At 53.1% G+C, this 12,279-nt stretch overlaps 1 protein-coding gene across 1 annotated transcript in view; it reads right to left on the bottom strand.

Annotated features, from left to right (window-relative positions):
* DNA2 (DNA replication helicase/nuclease 2) overlaps positions 1–12,279 on the bottom strand; it is a 111,302-nt gene that overhangs the window by 69,334 nt on the left and 29,689 nt on the right. The window contains exon 3 of the mRNA XM_040435634.1: positions 6,380–6,566. Within this exon, the coding sequence (XP_040291568.1) occupies positions 6,380–6,566 (187 nt within the window). The remainder of the gene's footprint in view (positions 1–6,379; positions 6,567–12,279) is intronic.

Genomic DNA, 12,279 nt, shown 5'->3' with positions numbered 1-12,279 from the left:
CGGAGTGACGTCACCAAAGGTCCTTTACCTGTAATTAATGCTCACCACATGTCCTGTTCAGCAAAGGAGACAGAAGGAGATGCCGGGCTGCGATCAAGTGGACTAAGGTGATAAATTATTTTTAATTTTTTTTTAACCCCTCCAGCGCTGTTTTACTATGCATTCTGTATTCAGAATGCTATTATTTTCCCTTATAACCATGTTATAGGATCTTCCGAAGGACCTTGGGCAGGAGTGGGATGGGAGGGAATATGTATGGACGCGCGAAGCCTCGCCAAGGAAGAACGAGGGCGTCGGCTCCGCAGGCTCCCGGATCCCTGGCCCTGGACAGATAGGCGGGGACCTTGTGATTGAATTTGGAGGCCATGAGGTCCACGTCCGGTATGCCCCAACAAAGGCAAATGGCCTCGAACACCTCCGGGTGAAGAGACCACTCGCCGGGGTCGACGGTGGTGCGACAGAGGAAGTCCGCCGCCCAATTGTCCACCCCTGGAATAAAAATTGCAGATAGGGCCGGGACGTGGGCTTCCGCCCAACGGAGAATGCTGGTGACCTCCCGCATTGCTGCAGCGCTGCGAGTGCCCCCCTGGTGGTTTATGTACGCCACGGCCGTGGCGTTGTCCGATTGCACACGAACTGGATGACCCTTCAGCAGATGAGTCCAGTGTCGCAGAGACAGAAGGGCCGCTCTCAGCTCCAGGACATTGATCGAGAGTTTGGACTCCGATGGAGACCAAATGCCCTGGACGGATCGGGGAGGAAACACGCCTCCCCAGCCCAAGAGACTGGCATCGGTTGTAACCACCAACCAGTTGAGCGGCAGAAAGGACCTGCCCAGAAGAGGGGACTGCAACCACCAGCTGGGAGAGATGGCCGCACCGGAGGCGATAGATGGAAGGGATGATCCAGAGACTCCGGCGATTTGTCCCAGGAGGAGAGGATCGCCCGTTGGAGAGGGCGGGAGTGAAACTGCGCAAATGGGATCGCCTCGAAGCAGGCAACCATCTGCCCCAAGACCCGCATGCAGAAGCGGAAGGACGGTCGACGGTGGAGAAGGAGACCCCGAATCGCCCGACGGAGGATCAGTCGTTTTTCCGAGGAAAGACGTACCTCCGCCGCTCCCGTGTCTAAAAGCATTCCCAGGAAGACCAGTTGTCTGGAGGGAGGAAGGGAGGACTTGGGGAAGTTGATGACCCAACCGAATCTCGCCAGAGTCTCTAGAGTGAGATCCACGCTGGCAACCGCTTGAGAAAGGGACGGAGCCTTGATGAGGATATCGTCCAAGTACGGTAGCAGAAAAACACCCCTGGAACGGAGTAAGGCCAAAACCGGGGCCAGGACCTTGGTGAACACCCGGGGGGCTGTTGCAAGCCCAAAGGGAAGGGCGACAAACTGGAAGTGGAGGTCCCCCACGGCGAATCGGAGGAAGCGATGGTGACACCGGGCTACCGGAACATGGAGGTAGGCATCCTGTATATCGATGGAAGACATGAAATCTCCCTGCTCCAGGGAAGCCACCGCGGAACGGAGGGACTCCATCCGAAACCGTTGAAGGAGGAGAAAACGGTTGAGCTTCCCTTCTTGGGAACTACAAAGAGGTTCGAATAGAACCCTTGGAACCTTTCCTCTAGAGGAACGGGGGTAATCACCCCCCTGTCCAGTAAGGCTTGAACAGCCGCGGAGAACGCAGCCGCGCATTTCGGGTCCCGCGGGGGGCGGGAGCGAAAGAACCGATCTGGAGGGAAGGACGCAAATTCGATTTTGTATCCGGAGGACACAATTTCGAGAGCCCAGGCGTCGGAGACGTGAGCCATCCAGATGTCCCTGAAAAGGAGGAGCCGGCCGCAGAGGACTGCTTTGCTGCGGGTGTGCGGGCAGCCTGCGCCAGGAGGGCTGCGCCCGAAAAAACGGCTTCCTACGCTTATCCTGGGGAGGGGCCGAAGCGGCAGCTGCGGGGGGAGCCCCAGAGGTCCTGCGGGAGGACCGAAAACGAGACGCACCAGGGCGTCCGCGGGGGGCGCCCCTGGCTTGGGGTTGAGGAAGATGGGTGCTTTTACCACCCGTGGCCTCCGAAATAAGCTCGTCTAGGCGGACCCCGAAAAGGCGGGAACCCGCAAACGGTAGTCCCGCCAAGGAACGTTTGGAGGCAGCGTCCGCTTTCCAAACCTTCAGCCAGAGCTCCCTCCTGACGGAAACTGCCAGGGCGGAGGAGCGTGCAATAAGGGCTCCCGCATCAAGGGAGGCCTCACAAACAAAATTCCCGGCCCGAATAATAAGCTGGGCCAAGGAACGTAGGTCCTGGAAGGGGACGTCCGAGTCCAACTCCGGTTCCAGCTGCGCACCCCAAGCAGAGATTGCTTTACCTGCCCAAGCAGAGGCAAAAACCGGTCTGAGAGCAGAACCAGAGGCAGCAAAAATGCCCTTGGAAAGGGTCTCCATGCGACGGTCCTCCGCTGACTGAAGAGAGGACCCGTCGGGAACAGGGATGGCCGTGTTCTTTGACAGACGGGCCACAGGGGGGTCCACCTTGGGTGGGGACGACCAGGTGGCCACGACATCGGCTGGAAAAGGATAGCAAATGTCCAGCTTCTTGGGATTGACAAAACGGGCGTCCGGGCGAGCCCAAGCCTTAGACACCACGGAGGAGAAATCAGAGTGGATTGGAAAGACTTTTGAGGCCTGCCTGGGTCTGATAAAGGAGACGCTAGCTGCGTCAGAGCTAGGGGGGTCATCTTGCACCTTAAAGGTGTCACGAATATCAGAGATGAGTTGACCCATCGCTGAGGCTAGCTTGGACGGCAGGGCCGAGTCCATTTCCAAATCTGAAACCGCCAATTCACCTTCAGAGAGCGAATCCTTTGGAGAGGAGAGGCCCGTCTGAGTGCGCACGCGTGGCGGGGAGAGGGAGGCATCCGAGGAGGAGGCTCGCTCTACTCTAAGACGCTTCTGAGAGTGCCTAGCTCGGGAGGGGTCACTAAGAAGGGGTGAACCGGCAGAAGCGGTGGACCCGGAGGGCGCGACAGTAAGAGTGGCGTCCTGCGGGGTAGGCGGCCTGTCTATTAGGCGGCCCACGACATGGGTGAGGCTTTCCACGGCCTGGGACAGGGATCTAGCCCAGTCAGGCGGGTCAGAGGAAGCAGGGAGCAACACAGCGGGCGACTGAGGCTGCGGTGGAGCTCGGCATGCAGGACAGTGCGGATCGGACTGCCCCCGGGGAAAGGGTTCCCTACAAGCAGTACAGGCATGGTACCAAGGCTTGGCGGCTGCAGAAGGGTCTGACATGGTGGAAAAAAATGTTGCACTTAAAGTGGGAGACCCCAGGGCAAAAGCGGAACGGGGATTACACCCAAGCAACAGTACTGGTGGCACGGAGGGGGTTAACAGTCCTACCAGACCCGGATGATGCAAGCGGCAGCAGCAAGAGCAGACTGAAGGAGGCTGTGGAGGAGAGGCAGCAGGCACGGAGATGAATAGCTTCAGGATCGGACGGCAGAGAGGATTCCACGCAGCACTATGAGATGTGGAGCCCGACGAAACCGGAAGTAGCGGAGCGCATGTAGGAAGCTCCGCCCCCCCCCTGCCGCCCTGAAGGAGAAGCAGAGCCGCGCGCGCGCGGCAAAATGATTTTAACCCCCGAGGTGGATGAAGTGCCGGCCAAGATGAAATGGCGCCGTTCACGCCAAGTAAGCGGCCCCCGCCGCGCCTGGATGTGGCAGACGGCCTCCTGCCTACAGCCGTCCCCTGAAGGCAGAGTCCGTGCCCTGCCGCTAAATAAAGGACTTGCCCAGAGAAAGTCCCCCCCCAAATGATACCCGGTAAGGTTGCCGGTCCGATATGCCCATGGGGGGGGGGGGCGGAGATGTAGCAGCGGTGGGAGGAAGGAAGGGGAGGCTGGAGCAGCCACTCTCACCATACGCTGTCTTCGCCCTCAATCCATCCAGCAGGGTCGCCCCTTCAGCTACTGGCACCGCAGTGGCAGGAAGCCGGGGGAGGGACTTGGCGTGCGGGCGACCCTTGAGCTGGCGGGACGCAGGGGAGCGAGGCTGCCCTGGTCCACCTTGTCTTCTGTGGGGGAGGCGGCAGTGCGGAACTGGCACTGGCGCAACTCAACCCCGGGAGAAACAGAGGGGTCTAATGCGCCTCTGTTGTCCCTGTAAGTAGAAAAAAAAAAAAATCAAATTAAAACAACAAAAAACGCAAAAATAAAAAATTATAGGAAAACAACCCTGCATAAGCAGGGGGTGTCTTGCCTCCTTGGACACTAAGCAAAAACTGGCAGTCTCTTCTCCAGGCTGAAGGGTATAGCTGATGGAGGAGGGGCTTACAGCTTTCACTTAGTGTCACGCCTCCTAGGGAGCAGAGCTATACCCATGGTTTCCTGTGTCCCCCAAGGAATATGGGCGAGAAATGAAGATTCAAATCGCAAATAGTCAATAGGGTTGGAAAAAAATAATAATTCAGGATTACACTTACCGGTAATCCTTTTTCCATGCACCCATGACAGCACCCTTGAGAGACCGCCTCCATCCAGGACAGGAAACAGGAACTTTCGTGGAGAGCTTTTAAAGGATTTCTGTCACCAGATTTAACCCTATTAAGCTAGCTGACATTAGCGATGTGCTAGTGTCAGCTAAACCTAACTAGCCTATTCCTACTTTTATCTAAGCCCTCGTTATGCCAGAAATCAAACTTTTATAATATGCTAATTAACCTCTAGGAGAAAGGAGGGGGGGGGGCGTAATTCCTGCTCCTAGAGGCTCTGTTCTCCCCTCTTTGTCGCCTCCCTCCAAGTCCTGATTGACTGGGCTAGGCAGCGGTCGCATCTGTCTGCCAGCCCTGTGCTCTGGTGAAATCTCACACCGTCCAATATTCCGCACAGGAACGTTTTTTTCCACTTTTTCTGATTTAAATATGTTATATTTCCGTTTTAACGGAAAGACTCTTGATCTTTTGTGCCCCAGGTCACCAAACATTATATCTTGAATAGATTTTTGTTCCCTAGATTCATCCACCCTCATAGTGTCTCTAATAGCCCTGAGCAGAGAATCCGTATCCTCAGGAGAAAATAATGATCTACCCGTGGTTTCTTCATTTGAGGAAGAGTTTGAATCTTCTAGGATTTCTCCTTGCTCATTCTCATTTGAAGACTCCGAATCGGATACCATATTAGAGTGACCCTGCTTGCCCGAGGCTGAGGAACTTTTTAAACATTTTCATTGAATCGGAAACTTCAGAATTGACAACATCTTTGATAGTGACAGGGATTCCTCCTCTACCACCTTGTTCACACAATGCTGACATAACAGACCAGGAAGGAGCGAGTTTTTTTCTTGCATACAGCACACTCTCTTCCTTTAGATTTAGTGGTAGCTTTCCTAGTGCCCTCTTTGATATTCTAAAATAAAATAAGAGAATAAGCCCCTATTAGACACTGAAGGAAGAAATAACAGGTGGGGATTGACTCCCTTACCCCACCAGGAATACCGGTCTGGCGTCATGACCCTCCTGGACATCAGCGCGCTGACTAGCCTCTTCATCCATGGTACCAGACCAAGATAGAGTTTTCCATAAGTGGATCCACAGATGCTTGCAGGCTGGCTGGGATCCTTTTAACCGTGCGCTGAAGGGTTTAATAACCCTAGGTCGGGTCCCTGCTGGCGTTCCCATGCGGCCCTTGCCGCAGAGGATGTACCTTCCCTTACTTCTGTAACGCTCCTTCACTGTAGCCACATGCGTTCCAAATACCCCTGCCTCTGTAAGTTGCTCCAGGCCGGGAGGAAGGCAAAGAAAAGTCTCCGGACCTCCTGAACATCGCCAGGAGGATCCAGCGTGCCAGCATCACCTCCCGGTTATGCTGGGACTGCCCAGGAACACTGGCCCAACAGAACACATCCAGGACCCAGAAGGATTGTCCCCAGACTTAGCAGGCGGCTCCTAGTGGAGTCTCATGACGCACCAGGTAACCACTATGAATGTTGCACCTCAGGGGCTTCTGCAGCCTGATCCTAGCTCTCCACATAGAAGTCCTATCCATAGGACAAGAAACAGGAACTCCTTAAGAGCTCTCCACGAAAGTTCCTGTTTCCTGTCCTGGATGGAGGCTGTCTCTCAAGGGTGCCATCATGGGCGTAAGGGAAAAATTATTTTTGGGCAAAATTGTCCAGCTCTACCACAGTCTATTTAAATCGTGCAGCCTCATAAAATAGAATGGAGTGGTGGACAAAGAGGGGCACTATCGCTCCATTGAGAAAGGGGAACAGCAGATCTCTCCTTCCCAGGATTGCAGAGGGTCCCCACAATTGGACCCCGCCATCCAGTATTTATTACCTATCCTGTTCGTTAAAAATTTTATATACATATCCATACTAAAGAAACAAACCTTGAATTTCTCACTCAGCACTGATCTCCGTAAGCATCGAATACCATTTGCTATGCTGGTCCCAGATATGAGCAGGTCAGGGAATAATATGATATATCCAGAATCCTTGTCCACAGTCCATGTATTTGGCAGTGCTGCATTACCCTCCAGGTGAATAACATCTCCCGGTTTCACTTGAATTCCAACCCTGTATGGAAGAAGAAGAATGTATCAGACCAAACATTCAAAACATGGCTGTGACGCTAATAAGGTAAAGTAATTTACCAGAATCTAGCAGATCGAGAGTCATTGATTATCAGCGGCTCTCACTTCTTAGGCCAGTTTCACATAAGTGTATTCGGTCTGGGAACTCAGCTCAGCTTTAATGTCTGCTCTGGAAAAATTCAAGTGGCCCTCTGATTACACTGTGAAACAAGGCCGATTTAGAGGGTTGGGCTACACAGCGACCTCTGCCAGGATTGCAAGGGCATCACAGTGTACCGGTGATCTCATAGAAAAGACGAGTCGCACGTCTGCCGTTGTGACCCCTGAATCACAAAAAATCAAAATCTGCTCCTCTGAAGTAAACTCGCAGCATCATAATTTGGAATGCTGTGAATCCCTGTGGCACCGCAGGTCTACTGAACTGTAGTCACGGCATTATGTCAGAACTGTTAAGTAGACTTGGGGCGAGAGAGGAATTCACAGCATCATAAATCCTCATGATACTTTTAGTTCACTACAGAGGAGCAGTGTTCGGACTAGGAAATACTGCTGCCACATGGGGCGTGTTTCCTGGACTGAACACCCTCATGTGGAACTGGCCTTACTCTCCCAAAATGGACTCCAATAGGTTTCAAATCAATGTCCACGGTGATAGAGGTTGTCCTGAGAAAACCCCTGTATCTTGTAGAGTGCAAATGCATCTCTCACTGGACTAAGAAGTGATATAATCGTTATTTCCACTATATTTCATTATTGGTGACTGATTTATGTGTTATGGACACTAAAAGCTGCATCACAGTGCGATATCGTCTCAACTGAACAACTTCACTTAATAGCACCATAAAAGTGCTTGATTCATATGTCTTTAGGAGATATTTGGCTCGGAAATGCTGAGGAAAATAAATGCAATCCAAGACTGTTAGGCCCCTTGCAGACAAGCGTGTCCGGATAAGGTCCGGATGCGTTGCGGCAAACCCGCGTGAGTAGGTACCCAATTGCACTGTGATTGCGTTCCGTTGTTCAGTTTTTATTGCGCGGGTGCAATGTGTTTTGCACGCGCGTGATAAAAAAACTGAATGTGGTACCCAGACCCGAACTTCACAGACCTTTGGGTTCAAGGTTGTGTAGATTGTATTATTTCCCCTTTTAACATCGTTATAAGGGAAAATAATAGCATTCTGAATACAGAATGCTTAATACAATAGGGCTGGAGGGGTTAAAAAAAATTAAAATAATTTAACTCACCTTAAGCCACTTGTTCGCGCAGCCGACATCTCTTCTGTCTTCTTCTTTGAGGAATAGGACCTTTGATGACGTCACTGTGCTCATCACATGGTCCGTCCATCACGATCTTTTACCATGGTGATGGATCATGTGACGGACCACGTGATGAGCATAGTGACGTCATCAAAAGGACCTTTTCCTCGCAGATGAAGACAGAAGAGAAGCCGGGCTGCGCGAACAAGTGGATTAAGGGGAGTTAAAAAAAAAAAAAATTCTTTTTTTAACCCCTCCAGCCCAATTTTACTATGCATTCTGTATTCAGAATGCTATTATTTTCCCTTATAACAATGTTATAAGGGAAAATAATAATGATCGGGTCCCCATCCCGATCGTCTCCTAGCAACCGCGCGTGAAAAATTGCACCGCATCTGCACTTGCTTGCTGATTTTCACGCAGCCCCATTCATTTGTATGGGGCCTGCGTTGCGTGGAAAACGACCAAAGAGGAGCATGCTGCGATTTTCACGCAACGCACAAATGATGCGTGAAAATCACCGCTCATGTGCACAGCCCCATAGAAATGAATGGGTCCGGATTCAGTGCGGGTGCAATGCATTCACCTCACGCATTGCACCCGCACGGAAAAACTCGCCCGTATGAACGGGGCCTTAAGCTTAGCATAGATATTGTACAGTATAGGGGATGCTCACCGGTGACACTGGAGCCCAGCTCACTGTCCACCCCCCAGTGAAATTACAAATATAAACAATGAAAAATTGTCTGGCTCACAGTAATTTGCATCAACTTTTACTAATTGGTACAAACATTTCACATAAAAAACCCTTATCAGGCAGAAAAAGAAAAATTAACGTCAATTTTATATATTGTCCTTTTAAGTGCGGAGCTCACACAAAAATAATAAAAATATACAAAATAGCAGCTTCCTTATAGTTTGTTCGTTCTGGGTGTGTGATTAGTAATGTTACTTAGTATATTGTTGTACTGGCTTTCTTATACACTCTTCTGTTAATATGCTCGTAGCACGCTCTGTTGGATAACGAGATTTTGTGAAACTCACCTGTAAAATCTGTTTCTCGCTTGATTCATTGGGGGACACAGACCCTAGGTATAGCCGCTTGCTGCCACTAGGAGGCGACACTAGGCTGAAAACTGTTAGCTCCTCCTCCGCCAGCTATACCCCCTCCGGCCAGGAGAGAGCCTTCAGTTTGTTCAAAAGCAGTAGGAGAAGCAGAAGGATAAAACAACATCAACCAACTCCACGGTCAACGGACCCAAACGGGGTGGGTGCTGTGTCCCCCAATGAATCAAGCGAGAAACAGATTTTACAGGCGAGTGTCAAAAAATCTTGTTTTCTCGCTTATATCATTGGGGGACACAGACCATGGGACGTCCTAAAGCAGTCCCTGGGGAGGGAACACAAAACAGAGTGAAGAAGGTAGAGAACCTCGTGACAGTCATCACACTGCAGCCTGCAAGACCAGGCGGCCCAGAGCGGCGTCCGCAGAAGCGAGAGTGTGAACCCTGTAAAAAACTTTGTGGAGTGTGGAGGGAAGACCAGGTCGCGGCTTTACACAACTGAGCCGCCGACGCCCGGTGGAAGTGAGCCCAGGAGGATCCAAGTGCCCTAGTAGAGTGGGCCGTGATCCCCGGAGGGGGCGTCCTGTCCCGAACGCGGTAACATTCCAAAATAGTGGAGCGAATCCACCGGGAGATCGTCACCTTTGAAGCCGGCAAACCCTTCCTAGACCCCTCCGGAAGGACGAACAAGGTGTCCGTGCGCCGAAAGGGAGCCACGGCCGAAAGGTAAATCCGCAGAGCCCGCACCACATCTAGACGGTGTAACGACACCTCTCTCGGATGGGAGGGCCCAGGGCAAAAGGATGGCAGAACAATGTCCTCATTGAGGTGAAAAGTCGACACTACCTTGGGCAAAAAGGAAGGGACCGGACGGAGGACCACCTTGTCCTGATGAAAGACCAGGAATGGTTCATGGCATGACAGAGCTGCCAACTCTGAAACCCTGCGTATGGATGTGATGGCCACTTTCCAGGACAGCAGGCGGAGGGAAGACTCCCGCAAGGGTTCAAAAGGAGAAGCTTGCAGAACCCCCAATACCAGGTTGAGATCCCACGGATGAAGTGGGGGACGGTAAGGCGGAGCGGAGTGCGCAACGCCCTGAAGGAAGGTCCTAACAGGACCCAGTGCCGCCAAGGACCGCTGAAAGAAAATGGAAAGGGCCGACACCTGGCCCTTCAAGGAGCTGAGCGCCATGCCCAATTCCAGTCCGGACTGAAGGAAAGCCAAAACGACCGGCAGGGAGAAGGATCTGGGAGATAGGTCCCGCTCCTCACAGAAACAAAGGAAGGACTTCCAAGTTCTATAATATATCCTGGAAGAAGTAGGTTTCCTAGCCCGAATGAGCGTCCGAACGACCGCATCGGAAAAACCCTGCTGCTTCAAAAGGAAGGTTTCAAGAGCCACACCGTCAAACGAATAGTATCTAAACTCGGGTGGAAGACGGGCCCTTGCGACAGAAGATCGGGTCTGAGAGGGAGCGGGAACGGAACGTCCCCTAGTAGGAGGACAAGATCCGAGTACCATGCCCGGCGCGGCCAGTCCGGAGCGATCAACAGGGTCTGAACGCCCTCCCACTTGATCCTGCGGAGGATCCGAGGCAGGAGGGCGCCCGCGTCCACTCCGCAAGCTTCGGGATCCCTTGCGCAGGCGAAGTAGCACGGAAGCTTGTGATTGGGGCCGGAAGCCATCAAATCCACGTCCGGCCGTCCCCAGCGATGACAGAGTGTTGAATACTTCCCGATGGAGAGACCATTCCCTGGGAACTATCGTCGTCCGGCTTAGGAAATCCGCAGTCCAATTGACCACGTCGGGAATGTGGACCGCCGACAGGGCCGGAACATGGGCCTCCGCCCACCTGAGAATCCTCGCCGCCTCCGACATGACGTTCGAGCTGCGAGTCCCCCCCCGATGGTTGACATATGCCACCGCCGTGGCATTGTTCGACTGGACTTGGACATGAAGGCCCCGCAGGAGGGGAGACCAATGGCGCAGAGAGAGAGGAAAATTGCACGAAGCTCCAGGACATTGATAGTCTGGACTCTGACGGAGACCATACACCCTGGGCCGTCCGAGTGCCGAAGACTCCTCCCCAACCCTGAAGACTGGCGTCGGTCGTAATGACCGTCCATCTGATCGGAAGGAAAGACTTCCCCATCTCCAGCTGAGTTGGGGAGAGCCACCAATGGAGATCCGACTTGTCCCAGGTCGAGAGAATCGCTCGCTGTAAAGACCGGGTGTGAAATTGGGCGAATGGTACCGCCTCGAACGAGGCTACCATAAGGCCCAACACCCGCATACAAGTCCGGATGGAGACTGTGCGCTGCCGAAGCAAGCGGAGCACCGCGCTGCGAAGGTCCTTCACCTTGTCCGCTGGAAGACAGACCCGAGCTGCTCCGGAGTCCAGAATCATACCGAGGAACCGAGTCAGAGAGGACAGGAACAGGGAGGATTTCCGAAGGTTCACAAGCCACCCAAAGCGGGCGAGAGTGTCCAAGATGATCTGCAGACTCTCCTCGAACTGCCGGAACGACGACGCTTTGATGAGAATGTCGTCCAGGTACGGAATCAAGGTGAATCCCCTGGAGCGAAGAAGGCCAATAAGTGGAGCGAGCACCTTAGTAAACACCCTTGGCGCAGTTGCCAGACCAAATGGCAGGGCGACGAACTGGTAGTAGTTCGAGTGGACTGTGAAGTGCAAAAACTGCTGGTGGGCGATCGCAATGGGGACGTGCAGGTAGGCGTCCTGGATATCCACGGAAGTTAACCATTCCCCTTGCACCAAGGAAGCTATCACGGAGCGAAGAGACTCCATGCGAAAACGGCGCATACAAAAGGTAATGGTTTAACCTCTTGAGGTCCAACACTGGGCGGACCGCTCCCTCCTTCTTGGGCACAATGAAGAGGTTGGAGTAAAAACCGGAAAAACGAGATTACTCCCCTGACCAGCAGATCTTGAACCGCTTGAAAGAAGGCTCCCACACGAGAAGGCTCTCTGGGGGGACGGGACAGAAAAAAACGGTTTGGAGGCATGGATTGGAACTCCAACTTGTAGCCCGAAGTGACTACCTCGAGTGCCCAGGCGTCTGAGATGTGGGCCTGCCAAACCTCCTGAAAATGAAGGAGCCGACCCCCCACCCAGGAAGGTGGGGGCGCACCTTCATGCAGGGGATTGCTTGCCAGAGGAAGAGCGCTGAGGCTGCGCTCGGGAACGCCAGGCGGGCACTGGCTTGAATGAAGGCTTCCGCCGTTGCTCCTGGGTGGGCTGCCTCGTGGTCGAGGGAGCCGCCGGGCAGGTGGCCGTGAAGCGGCAAAAGGACTGGCGAGGCGCAGAAGGACGTGGTCGGAAAGAACGCTTGGGTTTGGGCTGTGGAAGAT

This window comes from Bufo bufo, chromosome 6, assembly GCF_905171765.1.
Source record: "Bufo bufo chromosome 6, aBufBuf1.1, whole genome shotgun sequence".
NCBI classification, from domain to species: Eukaryota; Metazoa; Chordata; class Amphibia; order Anura; family Bufonidae; genus Bufo; species Bufo bufo.
This window is presented reverse-complemented; position numbering and strand designations above follow the sequence as displayed.